Genomic DNA, 23,044 nt, shown 5'->3' on the forward strand with positions numbered 1-23,044 from the left:
TTTTTTTTTTTCTTTTTGCTTATGAACATTCTTACGCTTCTTTTTGTGGACATATGCATTCATTTCTCTTATGTAAATACCTGTATGAGATTGCTGGGTCACAAGAGAGAACTCTTGAAGTAAGTGATTTTGATGGGTTATACAAAGACAGGTTTGTCATTTGAAAATTTGTATTAAACAATTACAACCCTCCTCAAACACAGTTTGTGTAGATGTTTAATGAAAAAGTGAAGTTAAATATGTTTAGCCATAGATGAAACATCAAAAAAGTACCCATTCACTTTGTTTTTTTATAAGGTCTAAATTATAACAAATTGTTTTTGAGTCTCCAAAATCATGAGTTGTTTCAAACTATTGTAAATGAACAAAAAAGGTAGATAGGGTTATATCTTAATTAGAACACAAGTAATTAGAATTCTCTATTTAACCCAAAATTGTTTAACTTGATTTTAAGGACACAGTGGCTCATTGTGAATTACAGCAATGCCTAAATAACCATTCTAGAATTTTTATGTATAAAAATGAATTATTTATCACTTCCAGAGATAACTGTTGGAAGTCTTTAAAACAAAGTAAGTTGTTTGTGAGAAGAAATGGAATATTAATTTAACTTTATATTACTAACATGATATTTTCTTTTTTTTTTAAAAGATTTTATTTATTTATTTGAGACAGAGAGAATGAGAGACAGAGAGCATGAGAGGGAGGAGGGTCAGAGGGAGAAGCAGACTCCCCGCCGAGCAGGGAGCCCGATGCGGGACTCGATCCTGGGACTCCAGGATCATGACCTGAGCCGAAGGCAGTCGCTTAACCAACTGAGCCACCCAGGTGCCCCAACATGATATTTTCTTAATGTTAGCCAGTGCCTCCATAATAACAGGACAGAATCTCTTCCTGTTGCCTTCTCATATTATTGAATATTCAGAAGTTCCTTGAGGAAATTACATTTTTGCAATTACTGCCTGAAGGATGAGTGCTAAATTCATCAGACACATTTTAGAAGGACTTGAATTTTATTAAAGTGTGTGGCATGTTTTTCATAACTCTGACTGAAATAAAGAAGTAACTCACATTTTAAAAATATTGTGACTATGTAAGATACTTTTTTTCCCACTTTGTCTTGTTTTATGTTGGTTCACTGGGAAAAGATATACATTTTAACAAATAGTGTTAAGTTGCTTTATTTATCCATATGACAGTATAATAAAAAAAATGTATATCTATCCCACATCATACACAAAAATCAGTCCCAGGTGGAGTAAAGACCTAAATGCAAAGAGCAAAATTTTAAAATTAAAAAAATATATATGTAGGAGAAAATCCCCATAACCTCAGAGTAGAGGAGAAGTTTTTTTCCTACTCTGTAAGTCCTTCACTGTTTAGGGCTTTCTGTTGCCAAACCACAGTGTAATTATCAAAATCAAGAAGTTAAACATGATACAATACTATTTTCTAATCAACAGACCCTATTCCTATTTCACCAATTGCTGGTCTAGGATCTAATCTAGCATCATACTGAATTTTATTGTAATGTCTTTAATCTGGAACTTCTCAGCATTGTTTGTCTTTATGACCTTAACACTTTCGAGGAGTCCAGACTAGTTATTTTGTAGACTGCACCTCAATTTTGGTTTGATGTTTCCTCATGATTAGATTCAGCCTATGAATTTTTGGCTGTAAGTGATGTGTCCTCAGTGTATCCTATTAGGAGGCATATGATGTCAGTTTTTCCTGTTATTTACACCTTTGATCATTTGGTAAAGGTGATGTGTTGGCAAGTTTCTTCAATGTAAAATTATTTACCCTTTATAATTAAGTATTTGGAAAGATACTTTTCAGACCATATAAATGTCCTATTGTCATTTTATCATACTTTTATCCATAAATTTTAGCATCCCTTGATGATTTTTGCGTGCAACAATTATTGTGATGGTCCTCAAGGTGATTTTCTAATTCAGTCATTCCTTCTACATTCATTAGTTGAAATTCTAATGAAGAGCTTACCCTTGTTCATTCATTTCTTTGTGTCAGTATGGACTCATGGATGATTCTTTTATTCTGTGAGTTACTACCCATTACTATCATTACTTAATTTGTTGTTTGAATTGTGGAATTTCTTTTAAAGGAAGAAAGAGGGGTGCCTGGGTGGGGTTAAGCGTCTGACCCTTGGTTTTGGCTCACGTCGTGATTGAGCCCCACTTTGGGCTCTGTGCCTACTTGAGGTTCCTCTGCGTGTGCACTCTCTGTCTCTCTCTCAAATAAATAAATAAATCTTAAAAAAAAAAAAAAATGAAGAAAGCCCATAAGAAAAACATTGTTCAAAAAAAAGTTTGACAGTGAGTAATACTTTTGTGTTATCTCAGAGAGTTGATAGGCAGAAGATATTTTTTTGTGGGATTAATGTATACTAACATTTTGGATATTGTTTTGAATATGCTACTTTATCTTCTATATAAGTAACTTCATAGTCACATGTGGTATCTGCTGTTTTATCAGAAGCACAAAGGAATGGAACGTACTTTTTATGTTATGTTTATCTTTTTGCATATTTTGCACAAATATTTGGATCCAAGAGAAAGAAAAGGAAAAATATAGCTCTTTCAGCTTTTAGCTCAGGGCAGTACATTAAGCTCTACACTAATAGGTTAACTTTTTTAAAACTACACTTTTTGGTGCAGTTGTTATGAAGTATGCCTATCAGCTGCCAGTGACTAACATAGATAAGAGTTAATCTCCCCATCTAGCCACACCTCCCCCCCCCACTCCCTACCCCCACAATCTAGAATTGCAGTTTAAAAATACAATAAAATAGATTATCTCTCTCCTCTCCCTCTCCCCCTACCCCCTCTTGCTTTCTCTAAAAAAATGGGGGGGGGGCCACCTGGGTGGCTCAATCAGTTAAGTGTCCAACTCATGATTTCTGCTCAGATCATGATTTCAGGGTTGTTGTATCAAGCCCCACACCAGGCTCTTAAGATTCTCTTTCTCTTCCCCCTCTCGCCCCCACCTCAAAAAAAAAAAAAAAAAAGGAAAGAAATAAGAAAATAACTCTTTCCTGAATCTGATTAAGATTCTCTCTTTCCTCTCCCTGTGCCCCCTCAAAAAAGAGAAATAACAGTAAAATAACTCTTTCCTGAATCTGATTCCAGTTTAGAAGGACTTGATTTTGAATAATACATGGAGGAAGATGGTGGGTTATGCAGAAGATTTAGCAGAGGCCAGGAATGTATGTAATAATTCACTGGGCTCTTCCAGAAAAACTGTAATATTCCAAGGGGTAAATAGAGTATAACTCCATGTATATTAGAAAAACTTCAAGGAAATATGTTTTTGATTATTTTCAGAAATTCATTCTACTCTTGGGACCTCTTGTTGTATGACCATTTTTCTTTTCTTGGATTTAGAAGTGGGCTAGAATAAATAGTTTTTAAGAGAAAAAAAAAGTCAGCTAGGAAGGATAAATATAGGGGAACACTGAGTCTATAGCAGGGCTTAGAAAATACCCTGATGATTAAATAATTTCTCAGAAGACAATTAAGCATTTACTGTGGCAGATATACTTCCTTTCCTTTAGAACCTGAGAAATCCAAAAATCACAATCTTAGTGCAATTCACAAAGACCAGATTACAATATCCAGGCATAGCTGGTATAATCCAAGTTGTGTTTTGTGTTCACAGACAGCTCCTATGACTTCCTGTCTTTAGTGGTACTTCTTTTGACCCACCATTTACTTTGGGTCTTGTGAGCAATCTGTTAACTGTTTTTGGTTACTGCATACTAAATGTATACGTTTAGCAATAACAAGGGCCAATAAGTCTATAGGAAAAAAACTTAGATCATTTTTGCTTTCTTGGTGAAAACTCCAAATAGAACTAAAACTCTAAATGTTATATAAGCCTTCTTTTTTTCAAACTACTTAAAATTTTAAAGCTCAACAACTTAGCTAATTGTATCACCACCAAATATGCTATATATATGCTGCTTGCTATTAGTACTTTAATTTTGTCAGTTTTATAAGTCATTAGGACTGTTAGAAACAATTACCTTAGGGCGCCTGGGTGGCCTCAGGTCACTGTCCCAGGTTCCTGGGATAGAGTCCTGTGTCACTGAGCTCGCTTCTCCCTCTCCCTGTACGACTCCCCTCCGCCCCCCTCATGCTCTCTCTCTAATAAATAAATAAAAACCCAATTACCTCAAAATTCTAAATGTTTTCAAAAGAAATGTTGATAAATTCATGAGCAAGTTACCAGTTTTTGTTACCTGTGGTAATGATTAAGACTTTGTTTTAAATGCTAACAACTCCTTACCTCAGTGGGGGGGGGGGGGGGTGATGAAGGAAATTAAGTTAAGACATTTACATAATCGTAATAGACTCTAATGTATATTTAGCTTCCATTTCCTACTTTCATAGCCTACTGCTTCCATATCCTACTCCACCCTTGCCTGTTTAAAATTATTTTTTATATTTCGGCTGTTGATTTTAATAGTAATTTTAAACATTTAGAAGAAAGTAATTTTGAAAACACATATTCCGTTATGCAGAAACACCATCTTTTATTTATACATTCACCCATTTATGGACATTTGGGTTGTGGGTTGTTTCCAGTTTTGAGTATTTGTGAATAGATTTTTTTTTTTAAAGATTATTTATTTATTAGAGAGCGAGAAGAGAGCACGAGTGGGGATGGGTTGGGAGGAGCAGAGGGAGAGGAAGATCCAGACTCACCACTGAGTAGGGAGCCTCATCAGCGGGTCTCCATCCCAGGACTCCAGGATCGTGACCTGAGCCAAAGGCAAAGGCAGACGCTTAACCAACTCAGCCACCCAGGTGCCTGATTTTATTTTTTTTATTTTTTATTTTTTTGAGAGAGCATGCAGAGCCCTACATGGGGCTCGATCCCACGACCCTGAGATCATGATCTGAGCTGAAATCAAGAGTTGGACACTCAACTGACTGAGCCACCCAGTTGTCCCAGTGAATAGATTTTTGTGTGGACATAGGTTTGCATTTCTCTGGGGTAGATACCTGGGAGTAAGATTGTTAGGTGGTGCATGCTTAACTTTATAAGAAATTGCCAAACTGTTTTCTAAACTGGTTGGTACCATTTTGGGTTGCCACAGCCATGTATTAGAGTTCCAGTTCTGCATCCTCAGCAGTGTTTTTTAGCCATTCTGTTAGGTATGTAGTAGTGTTTCATGATTTCAATATTCATTTCCCTAATGATTTATGATGTTGCATATCCTTTTGTGTATTTATGTTGTCTTCTGTATATCCTGTCCACTGAAGTGTCCAAGTCTTTTGCTTACTATTTTCTTACTATTGACTTTTGAGTGTATAGATACAAGTCCTTTGTCAGATATGTGATTTGCTAATATTTTCTCTAATTTGTAGCTTGTCTTTTCATTCTCTTAACAGTGTCTTTAACAGAGCAAAAGGTTTTAATTTCAATGAAGTCCAGTTTTTAATGGATCATGGTTTATTTAATATGTCTAAGAATTTTCTGCCTAATCCCAGGTCATGAAGATTTTCTTGTTTCTTTTTAATTTTTTTAAGTTTCATGTTTTACATTTAGAGCTATGATCCATTTTGATGTAGATTTTTAATAAGGTATGAGGTTTAGTTTGGTGTTCATGTTTTTGCTCATGGATATCTAATTGAATATCATTTGTTGAAAAGATATCCTTTCTCCATTGAATTGCCTTTGCACCTTTATCAAAAATCATTTGGCTATATATATGAGTATGTTTTTGGACTCTTAGTTCAGATCCAGTGATAAGTCTTGAAATCAGGAAATCAGGTAGCATAATTTTCCAATTTTCTTTTTCAAAATTGTTTTAGCTATTCTCGTTCATTTGTCTTTACTACTTTGCATTTACTATTAAGGATGTAAAATAACATATTTCATTCTCTCATTTCCTAACCAGAATCTATTTTTGATGCTATGTGTATGTGTTTGTGGTTATTTTGGTTAACACAGTGACTTTTTTATCTTGCTTACATTTGGGGAGAGGGGGTCTTAATTAATACATGGCCAGAATAATCCGTGTCCATTACATTCTTTATACATAGAAAAGTAATAACAGAAAATCTATCAATGTTAGAATCAGCTTGTTGATGTGTATCAGAAAAATTCTGCTTTGATTTTGATTGGGCCTCCCTTGAATCTATAGAATAGTTAGGGAATAATTGTCATCTTCACATTATTGAGTCTTCCATTCTATGAATATATCTCTCCATTTATTTAGCTCTTCTTTGATTTCTTTCATCAGTGTTTTGTGTAGTTTTCAGCACACTAGTCCTGTACCTGTTTTGTTAGATTTATACATAAATTATTATTTTTTAGATTCCTTGGGATTTTTCATTGTAAACAATCATGTTGTCTGCAGATAGAAAGTTCTATTTTATTTATGAAATCTCTTTCTTACTGCACTAAGACAATATGATGTTGAATAGTAGTGGAGGGAACAAACATTCTTGTCTCATTTCTCATTTTAGGGGGAAAGCATTCAGTCTTTGGCCATTAAGGATGATGTTAGCTTGTAGACTTTTTTTTTTTTTTTTTTTTGCAGATACCTTTTATCAGATTAAGGACATTTTCTTCTTAATTTGCTGAGTGTTTTGTCATGATTGATTGTTAAATGTTATCAAAAATTTTTCTGCATCTATTGAAATGATCTATGGTTTTTCATCTTTAATAGGTTGATATTGTGAATTGCTGTCATTGGTTTTCAGTATTGAAACAGCTCTACATTTCCAGGATAAACTACGCTTGGTCATGATGTGTTATCCTTTCTATGTAGTCCTAGATTCAATTTTCTGTTATTTTATTGAGGATTAAGTCTTTGCTATAGGACAACACCGTTGTTTTAAAATGAATTGGACAGTGTTCTCCTCGGTTTTCTGGAATAATTTGTGTAGAATTGGTATTATTTCTTCCTTAAATGTTTGGTGTAAGAAAACCTGAAATTTTATTTGTTGGAAGGCTTTTAACAACAAATTCAGTTTATTTAATAGATCTAGGAATATGCAGGTTATTTCCTCTTGAGTGAACTTTAGTTTTTGTGTCTTTCAAGGAATTTTCTATTTAATTGTTGCTATTGACATTTTAAACACCAAAAAAAAGTTTATATCCAGATAGTTGTTTGGTGGCTACACATTCATCCTGGGAGGACTGTACCCACTCTACCAAAAAATCTGAGAAGCAGCATAGTATAGTGAGTAAAAGTGTGGATTCAGGAATCAGACCGAGTTACTTAACTTCTTCTGCTTCAGTTACCTCATCAAAAAAATGCAGATATAATAGGAACTACCTCATAAGGTTGTTGTGAAGAATAAATGAAATAATTCATGTAGAGTGCTTAGTAAGTACTAATTTAAATAATCCCATTAAAAAAAATCATTTTCATCATTGTTATCTCTCAATGGTATCCCATAACAGTATAGATTTTACTTTGAACTTTTTAGTGTTCCAGCTACAAAGTCTTGTCTTTTTTGTTTTAAATTGACATTTTCTACCTTTTTAAGGCCTTGTCACATATGTGGCCTCTAACTAGGAACATCTTCTTTCTAGCCATAGATAACCTCTTTTTCATCTGTCTCCTCTGAAGATCATATGTGTACTTAGATGCGTGCACCTATCTATACACATCTATACACAAACATGTATTACTGTTTCCTTTTCTTTCTGTTATTTTTAGTTTCCACATCAGAATAATGACAGTGCTAATAAAGTGGGAAATATGAAAATAATTGTTTTTGCCAAGGGTAGTCCCTTGGCAATATTGAATTCAGTAAATACATGAATGTGCATTAAAAAAATCACCGGATATCTTGTCTAAATAGTGTTTCCTGGGCCTCGTTTCCAGAGTTTCATCCAGTCAGGGTGGGGCCCACGACTGAGTTTCTGACAAGATTGCTTGTGCTGCTGCTTGTTGGGGGAATACCCTTTTGGGGAAGTCTGCCACAACTTAGTTAGAAGTTTATTGGAAAACTGTTATAAATACTCAGGACTTCTTCATTAAACTAGAGTATTGGGCATGCCATTTAAGCTCTCTCATTTTCATTAGTGATTGATCTCTTTATCAGACACAGCCTTTATTCTCTTAAAATATGCCTGTCAGTATGCTTGTTGATATTTTCTCTCTCATGTATCTTTGAACTAAAATTTCCTAAGGTCCACTCAGGTCTCATGTTAAAAACATTTTGAATTTAGACCTTTCTTCCACTTCTTTTATACATTTTTCACTAATTTGTGATTTTAAAGAAACATATAGTATATCTATTTTCTTTATTATACCTAAATACATCTTATTTCTTCACCACATACAGATTTTCTTGATTGATACTTTTTTCTATTTTAGGTTAAAAGAAGAATTTATAAGAAAATGTTTATATGTAGGTAGCTTTGAATCCTTAAATGTGTTAAATATGAATTTTATCTGCATTCAGCCTATACATTGTGATTATAATAAATGATAGAAACGGTAATAAACTTAAGGTGTTTGAAGAAGTGTCACTGTTTTTGAAAAAAATCTTTAAGCCATTTTCAGTAGAACTTTGAAGTAGTATAATTTTGAATGTACTTTTGGTTATTTTAGCAGAGGCCTGTGCCATGGAACATTTATATCTTCATTTCTATTTTAGGTGCGTATAGCAGCAAAATTCATTATTCATGCCCCCCCTGGAGAATTTAATGAGGTGTTTAATGGTGAGTGTTTAATTCATAGCACTAAGGCTTCATATATCAAGCATCCTTTTTTTAAAAGAATAAATTATATAACCAAAAGAACTAAGCCAGAGGGAGGGGGGAGTATGGAGAAAAATCTGTACTTTCTGAATTACAGTGAAAATTTTTGTCACTATGGATTTCATAATGGCTAGAATATATTTATGATATATATGATAATCATGTTTCAGGAAGTTAACCACCTTAAAAGAGTATTAAAAGACAGAATTTTAATTTTAGCTATTTTTTGGAATTGTGAAATGCATTTTTATATTCCTTTTAAAGAAAAACCTAGAATAATACGAACAACCAAAAAGGGGGGGGGGCATTGTTTCACCATGTTCAGAAGATGAGACCGCATGTAAAAACTCAAATTCTTAGAAATTAGTTTACAGTGTACCTTTCTTTAAACCTCAGGGGCAAACATTTTTATAATTATCTACCATAGATTAGAAATTTAAACTTTTATACAGTCTCCTGGTTGCTATAAAAACTAACAGTAGCTCCTCTTTAACAGTGAGAATGACGTGGTTGAAACAGTCACCAAGAAAATGGCCTGTAGTGATCTTTTTACAAAACTTTTCTTAAGCAGTTTTAAGAATAAATTACCATAGGTACTGTAAATGTGTCATTTCTACTTATATATATTTGGCCTTCACTGTCTAAAATTAAAACTAATTTACACAGGACTCTTCAATTTTATTTTTAAAACATTCTGTTCCAGAGTAAACTATTTAAACATGCTTTGAAAGAAGTTTAATCTCTCATTTTCATTCATAGTAGAAGATATAATGGAATCTCACCTCAAAAAAGATCAGGTTTAGAGTCAAAAAATGAAGTAAAAATTTTGTAAAGTTAAAATTACCCTTGAAAACTCCTTAAATCATCCACAAACTACAATACATGATTTATTGCATACAGTTACATATGATAATTTTTATGCATAGAGAAAGAATGGGGTCTACACTGTATTCTGCCTTTTAAGATAATTGTAAAATCTAAAGTTTTTTTTCCCAATTGTTTCCCAATTCCCCAATTGGGAAGTTGGGAGAGAATTCACAAATATTTCTGCTTCCTGTATGGTTAACTTCAGCCTCTTTGTTCCTTAGGTTCAAAAGTTGGCATGTAACTTGAATTGATAATGGTGAAACTGCAGTAAAGTCAGTGGCCCCCAAACTCTTGTGTAATTTATAGAACCAAGAATAAGTCGTAATTCTAGACGTTTTTCACTGAATGTCCTTACCTTGAATTAAATGCCCTACAAATTTGTTAATCAGAAAGACCCTAAAAGAATGTATGAGTCCTAGAAATTGCTTTTCTAAGTCTCACTGGAAATTGATGTCTTTGAATGAAATACTTCTAACATCTTTCAGTTTAGAGAGATATAAAAGATATATAACATTACATAAATATGATAATACTATGCATACTGGGTTTTCCCCTTCTTGTTTATCATGTTATGGATGTATTTCATGTTGATAAATACATATCTACATTTTTTTCACATCTACATTGTTTTTAATGGCTGCTCAATCTTACAGTTTATAAGAACTGTATATAGTCTGTTTATATTGTATTTAACCAGTTCTTAATGGAAGATGCTTAGGTTATTTGTGTTATTTTCATTTAATGAAAAGATTAGGATACATTATAGTATGTACTTTATGATAGCAACTGTATAAAATAGCCAAGTGTGTAGGAAAAAATAAAGAAAATATACCAAGATTAGAATACAATTTTGTTTGGTGAAATTACATGATTTTTTTTCCTTATTGTTTCACAGAATGCTTAGATTTTCCAACAAAAGTATTTTTTTAAGTTATGTTTTAATGATGAGTAGGCAAATGTCTACATATTGGGTCTAAAATTAGAACAGAATTAAGAATCAATAACCAAAGTGAGATTGCTAAATCAAATAAAGCAGTTACCCATATTGAATTAAATGCATTCATCTGTTGTTTGAACATGAGCTGAGGACAGAAATGTCTACATCTATGCTCTGTTCACAAGTGGTTTCTTGCTTAATCCCTTTTTGTATGAAGCAAATTCGTTTGAAACTCATGTTAGTGTTGTCAAACTAGGAGGCAGACATCTTTTGTAGCTCTCATCAGACGATCTTTTTGATGGAGCTTGTCTCCATTTTAGTTCCTTGGAAATACAGTCTGCCTACATTGGCTATTAATTAATAAGGTATAAGATAACATGTACAGGTTTCCCCTGCTATCCGAAAATAGAGCATTCTATGAAATCTTTCTTAAGTTGAAATGGCATAAAGTGGAGAAATAAGTACCATTTGGTAAAAGTGAAAAATCTCCTTGGATTCCATTCAGTTAGCAAAAACAGGTAAAAGCCAAGTAGCATAAAGTCAAGTTTCAGATAGCTGGGGAAATTTATATTTCTATTTAATTCCCTCTTCTGTTCCTAACCAATATCTTTTAGAAAATAATACCATGGGGTGTTTTTGTGGTTATTTTTGTCAACAGAGTAAAAATTTGATCTTGCTTACATGTTAGGGGGTGGGGAAGAGTGGGGAATATTAATACATGACCAAAGTAATCTGCATTCGCTACATAGAAATTTCAAACATATAAAAATAATAATATAGAAAACATAATACTTGTTTTGCAGATGTTCGGTTACTGCTTAATAATGATAATCTTCTCAGGGAAGGAGCAGCTCAGTAAGTATTATATATTATATTAACATAGCTAGTGATATGAGAAAAAATGTTTTAAAGGTGGTTTTTAAGCACTAATCTCTGAAATAGATATTTGCACATCAAGTTTAAATATATATATGTTACATGTATGTACTTAGCTAGAAGAGAAATATTTTTGATGACGTTTAAATATATATATGTATTATATGTATGTACCTAGCTAAAAGAGAAATTTTTGATCACAGAGGGACATAGGGACACAATTATGACATGAAATTCTCTATTCATTGAGTATTTGGCTTATATACTCAATACTACATTTTGGCATTTGCAAGGTTGGATAAAATTATTTGAAATTTTGATTTTTGAAATTGTGATTGCTTTTTTATGCAGGTTTTACTTTTTGTTAAGTGTTTGACCCTAACAGATTTTCGAGGATTAGGAGTTTTATTCTTTCATAAATACCTAATATAGTACCTGATTCAAATAACTAGGCAGTTCTAAATCCTAGTATATCATCTTTGGACCAGTGACCGTAATCATGACTTGCTACAACTGTCTTGGGATTTCAGAGAAATAATTGATTTTCTTCTCTATTCCCACCTCCAAAAGTAAGGTGGAGACTCATACAGTAGGCTAACCAATTCCATTACTCATTGGAAAATGACAAAATTAAACAGATTTTTAGGTGCCTTGCAAAGAATGTTTAGTATCCATCCAGACACCTTTTCTCACACTAATACTGTACCCAATGTGTGAAATCCTGAACAATGGGGGAAATTTCATCTTACTCTTTTTGTAATGTTTCAAGGCTTTATCAGATCTGTCCTTTACAGTTAACCCTAATGAAGGTAGAGGTTCAACAGACTTTTAGGCATATCTGATTTTGCTTCTGATTTAAATTCTTGTTATTTTTTAGTAGCAACTGTTAATTGTTTTTAATCCCAGTATGATTAACATACAGTGTTATATTAGTTTCAGTTGTACAATATAGTGATTCAGCAATTCTGTACATTAGTCAGTACTCATCACAATCAGTGTATTCTTGGGGTGCCTGGGTGGCTCAGTCGTTAAGTGTCTGCCTTCGGCTCAGATCATTATCCTGGGGTTCTGGGATCGAGCCCCGCATCGGGCTCCCTGCTCTGCATGAAGCCTGCTTCTCCCTCTTCTATTCCCCCGCTTGTGTTCCTTCTCTCGCTGTATCTCTCTCTGTCAAATAAATAAATAAAATCTTAAAAAAAAAAAAAATAAGTGTATTCTTAATCCTCTTCACCTCTTTCACCCTATTTATTACTTTTATTGTGAGAAAATGTACATAATATAAAATATACCATTTTAATTATTTTTAAGCATACAGGTCTTTGGCATTAAGTGCATTCACATTGTGTAACCATCACCACTATCTCCAGAACTATTTTTTTTCCCAAACTAAAACTCCATACACTTTAAACAATAATTTCTCATTCTTCTCTCCCCTCTGCCTCTGTCAACTACCATTCTATTTTCTGTCTCTATGAATTTGACTTCATTAGGTGTCTCATAGAAGTGGAATCATACATAATTTGTCATTTTGTGGCTGGTTTATTCTACTAAGCATAATGTCTTCAGGGTGATCCATGTTGTAGTACATGTCAGAATTTCTTTTTTAATACTGAGTATTTATATACACAGTTTGCTTATTCATCTGTCAGTGGACATATGGGTTGCTTCCACTCCTGTTGATTATTAAAGTGCTTTATAGAAATCAATTTACTCTATATTTTTGACTTCAGTGATTAGCTTCTGAGTGAATGGCTACTTATTCCTAAGTTCTTTAAACCTTATTTAAATTATCTGTGTATTCAAGTAAAATTAATTTTCTTTATAATAGCATATGGCATGTTGACAAAAATCTTATGGAAGTAAAGAAGATGTACAGCATTTACAACTTGTAAGAACAGTACTTTCAAAGTACTTTTCCTCTCAGTTCTCTGTGGTAAATAAATGTGTGGGTCGTTTCAGATAGGTGCAAGAATTAGTGGGTTTTTTTTTTTGTTATCAGTTAAGAAAATAAGAAGCTTGATTTATTGAAAGAACAAGAGTTTTTCCTCAGCAGAATAAAGTTTAATGAAGGTCAAAGAAATATTCATAATTACGTAAGTGGTATGAAATAGCCGTTCGTTTGACTCAAACGTGATTAAAGTATTGAAATTTTATTTGCCCAAAGAAGTACTTATCTGATGATGGGTTTTACATTTAAAGTAAATAAATTGGATTTGTTCTGTAAAGAAATTAGAATGTGATCTACATTTCTTTTATTATGAAACATGGGGACAGTTGTGGTCCACATTTCAAGAGATATATACATTGAAATGCTCAATACTATGATATTCTAAGGAAATGAGTCTGAAGAAATCAGTAACTAATGATAAAATAAGATGCTTATTGTATGATACCAAGAAAAAAACATCAAAACCTCAAGTAGAAAGTTCAGATTGTCTTGCATGTAGTTATACTATCAGTAAGTGATTGCTAACTAGATGAACACTTAGAGAAAATATTGTTTCTTTTTGTTGACTTCAGTAGTAGTCTTCATTCCAAATTGCTCAAAACTATTCATTTGAATTCATTTTGTAAACATTTGAGGGTTATCTGTGAAATAAGAAATATACCTTAAATCATTGATTGACTTTAGAACTATGTAACTCTGGTTCACAGTGTCCTCTCCATGAAATAATTTTCAAGCAAAAATAGTATTATCCTCATTGTTCACTAGACTTGGTTCTGAATTACTTTTAAAATATCTTCAAACCTGGTTCGTCCTCCAAAGAAGATTCATCACCTATCATCAAGGCTGTCCAAAACTATGTAACAGAAGCTTGCAAAGCATTGTAAAAAAACATTTAGAATGTGTCCTAGTGGCAGTTTCACCAAAGGAAGTGCATAGCTGTAGTCGCATTTCTTCTTCAATTGTGATCTTTGATACTGAATTTCTTTTGTACAAGTACTTATCTTTCTTACATATATGTACTCCTTTCTTCCTTTCTTTCCCCTTTTCCCTTTGCTTTAACTCTTTTAGTCTTATTTTTCCCCTCTTTTATCTTTCTGTAAGGGGAAAAACATGGCTATTTTTCATAAGAGTGGTTTTAATGGGATATTTTTCCTAAGGGCACAAATTCAGTATGTTTCATAGTATGTAAAAGTAGACATACTGAAGCGTCAGTACTGTCAAGTCTAACTTTTAAATACCCAGAAAGAGCCTTTTATTCAACTGAACATATGAATGCCAGACTTCACTATGATGATGACATAAATTATTAGCCTCTTAGGGATTTTCTAATGGGAAGTCAGATATGTTTAGTATTGGGCCAAATTAAATAAAATATCATAATAGAGGCATATCAAAGGCTTTTGGAGCCCAAAGGGAGAAATTTTTAATTTCTCTTTAGAAGTGGTTTTGAGCTGAATTTAAATGATGAACAGGGTTTGAAAAGTAAGTAGGGAAACAATGTGGCTAAACTGAAGGAGACACCTGGTGAAAAGTATAGAATGTGACTGGTGCATGACTAATAGTAATGGGTATAAAAATCTAAATACAGGAACAGGTATTTAGAAATGGATGATTTTGCTATAGAACTCTAAGAAGGCAGAGAAGTCCCTGTTCTTACTGGGTCTGGGTGGAGGAGTGGGTGAGTAGATGATGAGTAGGTAGATGGAGTAAGTTTCTGAACTGGAAGGGACTTCGGAAGTCAGCTAGTCCAAACCCGTCTTTTTATAGATAAGGTAAGTGGGCCCCATGCTAGCTAATAATGGAGTTTGGACAGAACCTAGGTATTCTATATTCTGACTCCTAGGTTAGTATCTTTACCACTATACCGTGTAACTGTCACCTATTTAACTTGCTTTGAGCATTTAAGATAAAATTTTACCTATTTTCATACTCCGTTGTCTCCTTTTCAGATTTCCTATTCTTCCCTCATTCCCAAGTAGGTAGATGGATCGAGTTTGATATTCTGGGCAGTAAAAGGCCTAGGACCAAGTTACTATCTACATTTATTATTTACATATGTCTTTCACTGGAAAATGAATCCTACTTTTTTTTTTTTTTTTAAGATTTTACTTATTAATTTGAGAGAACAAGACAGAGCCAAGAGAGCACAAATGGTGGGGAGGGGTGGTAGAGGGAGAAACAGATTCCCCGCTGAGTAGGGAGCCCAATGTTGAGCTTGATCCCAGAACCCTGAGATCATGACCTGAGCCGAAGGCAGACGCTTAACTGACTGAGCCACCCAGGCGCCCTGAATCCTACTTTCCAAGTGATCTAGAATACTTTTTTTTTTTTTTTTTTTTTTTAAATCTCAAAGTAGTTTTGAAATAAATTCACTTAAGGGTTGATAACTGCCTGGCTATGTTGAGGCTATTCCTAGAAAAATTACAGTTTTAATGAATTAAGGAAATCAGAAGTGAGTAGCTCCTGCCCTCTCCCTTATCATGCATTTCTATGTTTACCCCCATCTTTTTTGAACATGCAGTGTCAGGAATTTGACAGGTAGTAATTTAATTCTCTTTTGCTATTTTTACATTTACCAGTCTGCTGTTAATTTATCGGTGATGGCTTTGCTCAACCAAACATTCCTTTCTAGAGGAGACTCAAGTAGCTAATAACCTGAAAATTCAGTGGATGTCTTGCCATCTAGAAAACCTTCCAAGTAGATAGATTAGGTTGACAGATGTATTTTTAAATTTTAAAATACTCAATATCTTTCTGTTAAGCGTAGGAAAAAACCTCAGGTTATAGATTTAATAAAATATAATATGGTCCTTACATATTTTTCAGGTTAATTTTTTGTACTATGAGAATCTTTCCTATAAATGTATTACATAATTATGTAGTATTACTTAACTCATGAGAGTAGAGAGAGGCTTTATTCTTGAATCCATCTTGTCACCATTTCTTAGTTTAGACTCTAGTTCTGATATGGACATTTGCCTAATAACAACCTAACTGCCTTTTTTTTTTTTTTCCCCTTGGCTCTAGTTGCTCCACTGTCCAATTGTCATACACACTGCTGCCAAATTAATCTTCTTTAGAGGTAGTTAGGTTCTTCTTTCTCAGAAAGCTTCAGTGATTCTGCTCTGCCTCCCAAATGAAGTAATTATTCTATCAATCAGGGCCTTTCATTTTAATTCAGTAAACATAATTGAACACATGCTATGTGTCAGGCATTGAGCTTGATGCTTTCTGTGATGTGGACCTAACCCATCTTCTTATGTGTTTTGTTTATCCTGGTCTCTCTAATTGAAATACTCTCTTCTTCCCATCCCTCCAGTTTCTGCAGGAGCGCCTACTCATTATTTCAGGGCCATTTCTCAGTGTCAGATTTTTAAAGAAATCACCCCTAAAGCTCTTCTTATTATTTTTCAAAATGTGTAGTGTCCTTGATGCTTTCTTTATTGGTCATTGTTCTACAGTACTTTCTACTTCATGTTATGGTTATATTTATCTACTATCTCTCCTACCCAACTGTAAGTCCTTTGATCATAGTCTGATTACTCTTTACATCTCTCATAGCACCTCCTCTTTTTCCTGGTGTGTTGTGTACTCAGTATATACTCAAGTAATTAGATATGTATCTTACAGATGGCTAACCTTTAATAACGGGCCTTTTTCTTTTTTAGTGCATTTGCACAGTATAACTTGGACCAGTTTACTCCAGTAAAAATTGAAGGTTATGACGATCAGGTATGTTGCATATGAACACGGGATCTGACTTTTCTTTGTTTCATTTATAATAGTTAATATATTCAGCAAGAACTTTGAAGTGGTATGTTTAAAGATACAGTGTTCATTTTAATCATGGCCTCTTATGGGCAAAGTAATTGAAAATTTGGGTTTTTTTTGTTGAGACCAATAATACTACTAGCAGAAAGTCCCTTTTAGAAGTATTCAAATGTAATTCTTTTAAGATTTTAGAAAATAATTGCTTTAAATCTACTTTCTTGTTTTTTATAGGAAAAAAAATCAATCCTATATTAATCCAAAATCTAGAATATATATTAGTAAGATTTATATCATATTTTGGTTGCTCTGGAATTCTACAGTTCTTCATGTGAGTAACTTAGCATTTAGTAATTATTAAATCTTTTCTTTCCAAAGTGAAAGTTAGAATTGCTAAGAAAAGCCACCAAAGGTCACTAATTTTGGTGTTTTTTTGGGGGGTTTTTGGGGTTTTTTGGTGTTTAGAGTTATTAATAATCGAACAGTGCTTATATTCATACTGTGCTTGTGTGATGTGAAGCACAACTTAATACAAAACAGTATGAAGAAGGAACTGGTAGGTGGAAGATGAGAGAGTTGTAACAATTCTTAGTGGCTAGTTACCTCAAAGCTTGCATTTGGCATTATTCATTATGTAATACATAGTCTTGTATTTACAGGGGGAAAAGAGAGCCTAGACAGAAGATGACTTGTAACTGCAGAGAAAACAAGCTTATATATATATGTATATATAGAGAGAGACATGCGTGTGTGTATGTATACACACATATATATGAAGCTATATAGTGTTTCATTTTATGAATCTCCTATATTTATTTTCTTGGGAGATTTTTTGGGTGTTTTTTTGGGGGGGTCTTTCTTTTTCTTTAACTGTAAACAAAGCTGTATTGTAAATCTTTGTACCTCTGGGCACATTGACCATTATTTTCTTAAAATACATCCCTAAAAGAATATTTGTCAGCTCCCAAACTCATTTATGAACCTAGCATAATATTAATACTTAAACCTAATAAAGATAAAACAAAAAATCAAACTAATCTCACATATGACTATAGATTTAAAAACTTTATTTTTTTTTTAAACTTTAGATAGATCTTAAATAGCATCCTGGAATATATCAAAAGAATGACAAATCAAGACTAAATAGAATCTATTACAAGAATGCATGAGTGATTTCATGTAAGGCAATATACTGGTCTTATCTGTTAATCAGCAAATCAAAGAAAAACTTTATGATGCATCAATAGACAGTGAAAGGGAATTGAAAAATCCAGCAGCTAGTCCTTATTACAAAAACCCTGAGTAATCTAGGGATAGAAGAAGACCTCTTAAGTATAGTAGATTGTTTAACAAAAATCACAGTAAATATCATAGACTACAAACGCTAAAATAATTGTAGTTAAAATAGAAATTTGCCAGGTTTGTCTGCTTATTACTATCTAACCTAATGGAGGTATAGCAAATAAGACAAGAGAATGAGAACTTTTAAAGCTTTATAAAAGTAAATAAAACTCTTAGGTTACATGATTTATATAATCAACTTCCCAAATAAAAGAAACTACTAGACTTAAAACAATTTTGTGAGATGGCTGAATTTAAGGTAAGTATACAAAACTCATTAGCTGTCCTCTATTGCACCAAATAAGTACTTTATACTAGAAATGGTTGGAGGGGGAGGAATTCCATTTTATTTGGTAAAACTATGCGTTAACCTAGGAATAACCTTAACAAGAAAGGCAAAGGATTGTGAAGACAATGGTGGTTGTCTTCTTAAAACACAAAACAGGATATGAACAATGGAAAGGCAACGCCACATTCCATTTTGAAAATAGAAAGTTAAATTATTTAAAAACTAAAATACAAATTTATTGCAATTTGATTTGAATCCTAATAGTTTTCTTAATTGGTCAAATGTTCATGAAGTTTATGCAAAAAAATACATGCTTGGGGGAAGAAAAATGTAAGAACAGTAAGAATGAGTAAAAGAGAATTCCTTTACTGGTTAGCAGAAGAGGCTTTACAACCAGTGTAAAGTCAAATCAGGATGGTTTTGTATAAAGTAAACAGAGATCAGTACAGCAGCATATAGAACCAGAATTTAGTCCCAAGATGTATGAAAATTTTTATGCGTGACAAGATTATAATTTAGATAGACATAATAAAAGATTGGCACAACTGGTTTATGTTAAGAAGGTTAATTTGAACCTCTGTCTCATACAACATAGAAATAAATTTCAGGTGGATTAAAAATGTGTAAATTTTAAAAGAGTCTATATGTACAATACTAGGGCAGGGAGACCGTCTTAAACAAGTCTGGAAACCCAGAAACTATAGAAGAAAAGATGGACATTTTGCTACATAATTATTATTTTAACCATAAGATGAAACATACCTTACGCAAAGGACTCTTTTAAATTAATAAGAAAATAACAACAAAAAAACACAAATGAAAAATATTAAAGAATATTTGCTCACAGAAAAACAAATGGCCCACACACAAAAAGATATTTAAATCTGTCAGTAGTCAGAAATGTAATTAAAGTAATGAGATATTTTATACACATCAGACTGAAAAAAGAATCGTATCCCTGTTGATGGGTGTAATGTGAGAGGAATATATCTTATATACTGTTCATAAAAATGTGGATTGTCACAGCCATTTTTTGGGAAATGTATTAAAAATTAAAAACATACAGATCCTTTACCTCCTGTCCCCACTGCTGGGAATATATTTAAGAGAAATGGAAGCATCTAATGGAAATAAAAACATTAGCATGTTAAAATATATGTACAAAAGTACTTATTTTAACATTTTTAATGTACTCATTCCTCCCCTCAAAAAGAAAACAGCCTGGAAATAAAAGAGATGGCCCGTCAATAGAGGAATGGCAGAATAAATTAGGTTATATCCACATTATGGGATATTACACAGCCATTAAAAAGAACGGTGAAAGGTTTACCAGTTGACTTTGAAGGATTTCTGTAAGGTGTTGATATTGAAAAAAGCCAGATGCAGAAAAATATGTGTACGTGTGCATTTTCATTCCATTCTGGTAAAGCAGTGACCAAAAAAAATCCTGTATGTGTGTATATGTATACATAGATGTGTTTTTATTTATCTATGTGGGATTGTATGGCTGAAAAAAATTGAGAAGGATATATCCTGTGTGTGCATGATTTATATCAGAGAGTGGGGGAGGTTCTGACATAGGTAAGGAGTCGAAGACTGGGAGAGTTGCAAGGGAAGAACAAGAGGGGAAATTTTGAAATAAAGCACAGAATGCCAAATTTATGCATGTACAACTTAAATGTATATAAAAGAATAAATTACATGTTTAAAAATTTGAAAGTCAGTTGAAAACAACTGTCAGTGAATAGATTATAAAAACAAGCAGACCCTTCACAGTAGATGAGATTGTGGGCCCAGGAACAATATAGGACACACTGAAGAGTATTCTCTCTGGGTTAAAGCTATTCTTGTAAAAGCTATTCTTGTAACCATTCTCATTGAAGGTTATTACCAGTTCCTTAGTTTCGAGAACTGGAAACTGATAATGGAAATAGTAAACTGTTTATAGCTGTAAAAAAACAAAAACAAAAACTCCAGCAATATATTAGAAGATGCATTCTTTTCACCAGGTAGCCAGAAGTTATATTGGGAGAAAATCAGATCCACTAATCTTAGCTGAACGAGAATAGCCTCATTTGAATTATTATAGTTGTGCCAAATAGTTAAACCAATTGCTTGAAGTAGAATTATTTTACAGTGTTAAGGACAAAACTTAAGTGAATGTATATTAATATATATCAGTACTTAAATGCTATTTTAAATACTTTTTTTTTTTTCCAAAATTCATTGCACCACTGAAGGTATTGATAACAGAACATGGCGACTTGGGGAATGGAAAGTTTTTGGATCCCAAAAACAGAATCTGTTTCAAATTTGATCACTTAAGAAAGGAAGCAACTGATCCAAGACCATATGAAGCAGAAAATGCAGTTGAATCATGGAGAACTTCAGTAGAAACTGCTCTCCGAGCTTATGTAAAAGAACATTATCCAAATGGGGTCTGCACTGTAAGTAATCAATATGCATATTTTTCTTTTGTCGTATGTAAATATGACAATGTTTTTATGATCTCCTGAAATCTGTAACTTACAGAACTGGCATTTTATAACTTGCCATTGTTTTTTTTCTTAAATATTTCTAAGAATGTTTTTTCGATGGGGTGCCTGAATGTCTCAGTCGTTAAGTGTCTGCCTTCCCCTCAGGTCATGATCCCAGGGTCCTGGGATCGAGCCCCGCATCGGGCTCCCTGCTCGGCGGAGAGGCTGCTTCTCCCTCTACCACTCCCCCCGCTTGTGTTCCCTCTCTCGCTGTGTCTCTCTCTGTCAAATAAAATCTTTAAAAAAAAAAAGAATGTTCAAGAAACTCTAAATAATAAATATATTATGATTGCCCAAAATGGAAAAATGGTTGTACCTTGAATTAAATCCAAGTAGGAATTGTCCATACATTGATTAGAGCATGATGCTATAGGATTCTTTAATCTCATGTTAATAACTCATCTCAGTAAGTTTAGATGAAACTTCTTTCAAGATCTTAGAACAAATTAAATTATTTGGAAGTGGAATCATGTCCTTCCTGTTTTATAATCAAGTCTCTTTTTTAATGTGGTTCTTTCATAGTTTTAACCTGTTTTTTATATTTTCAGTATGAAATGGTAGAAATTAGGAGTCCTTTTTTTTTTTTCTTTTTTTTTTTTCCGTAAGATTGTTTATACCCAGGTAGGCTTTTCAGGTGCCCCCGCCCCCAGTTTGTTTGTGTTTCTATGATCTTCTCCATAGCCAGGGAGATCTTTTGAAATACAGATCAGATCATGAAAAGCCCATGCTGGAAATCATTCAAAGATTTTCTGTTATACTTAGAATAGAGTCCAGGCTTCTGAACATGGCTTTCACAACCTTCTGGACCTGGCCTCTACCTACCTCTGGAACCTAAGGTTACTATATATCCTGTTTTATACTTGCTGTCTCAACATAATTATTAATATTACCAGTAGCATCCCATTTCACTCTCAGAAGTTTTCTGGTTAGGACAAAAATTCATATGATCCCCTTAAGTATGTAATTACTTCAGGAAAAATTACAGCATAACCTAAAATACTTTACAAATTCCTTGAATTATAACCTTGTTGATTAGGATTATTTTGGAAGAATAACTCAAGAATAGGTAGTTAGGTTATGTTAGAGAGTCCTTATTTGCTCCTGGAGGATTGAAAGTTACAAATTATCCATGACTTTTAAAGCAATAAACAAGAGGTGAAATAACATCATCACACCATCACAGGCATTCTCTTAATGACCTTTCTTGGTTAAAAGTAAGTTAATTTTCTCACCTCTGTACTAATACTTTGTAAAATGAAGAAATGAGAATCTCTAAGATTGTGCAGGAAACAAAGATGATAATCACAGTGTAGGTCCAGTTTTTATTTGTGTGGAAACAGCCAGATTGGTATCTACATGTTTAAAATTGTCTACACTTCTTGTGATACCTGTATTTGGAATGAATAGTATGGTATATCTAGGATGTTTGTGAATATTTTTAGAGTATAATAATGAGTTTTACTTTATAAATTTTGTGCTTTTTTTTTTTTTTTTCAAGATTTTATTTATTTATTTGCAAGAGAGAATGAGAGAGAGCACGAGAGGGAGGAGGGTCAGAGGGAGAAGCAGACTCCCCGCTGAGCAGGGAGCCCGATGTGGGACTCGATCCCGGGTCTCCAGGATCATGACCTGAGCCGAAGGCAGTCGCCCAACCGACTGAGCCACCCAGGGCCCCAATTTTGTGCTTTTTTGTGATTCACTAAGAATTTGTGATTATAGGTGGACATGTTTGA

At 33.3% G+C, this 23,044-nt stretch overlaps 1 protein-coding gene across 2 annotated transcripts in view; it reads left to right on the forward strand.

Moving 5' to 3' along the window:
- Positions 1–23,044, forward strand: part of CAPZA2 (capping actin protein of muscle Z-line subunit alpha 2) — a gene marked incomplete at its 5' end in the record, with an annotated part of 56,188 nt that overhangs the window by 20,022 nt on the left and 13,122 nt on the right. For both annotated transcript variants that reach the window (XM_035020975.1, XM_035020976.1), the window contains 4 exon segments: positions 8,646–8,709; positions 11,356–11,407; positions 17,045–17,108; positions 21,015–21,221. In XM_035020975.1, the coding sequence (XP_034876866.1) occupies positions 8,646–8,709; positions 11,356–11,407; positions 17,045–17,108; positions 21,015–21,221 (387 nt within the window).

Source organism: Mirounga leonina, unplaced genomic scaffold (assembly GCF_011800145.1).
Source record: "Mirounga leonina isolate KUSES-001 unplaced genomic scaffold, KU_Mleo_1.0 Mir_174, whole genome shotgun sequence".
NCBI classification, from domain to species: domain Eukaryota; kingdom Metazoa; phylum Chordata; class Mammalia; order Carnivora; family Phocidae; genus Mirounga; species Mirounga leonina.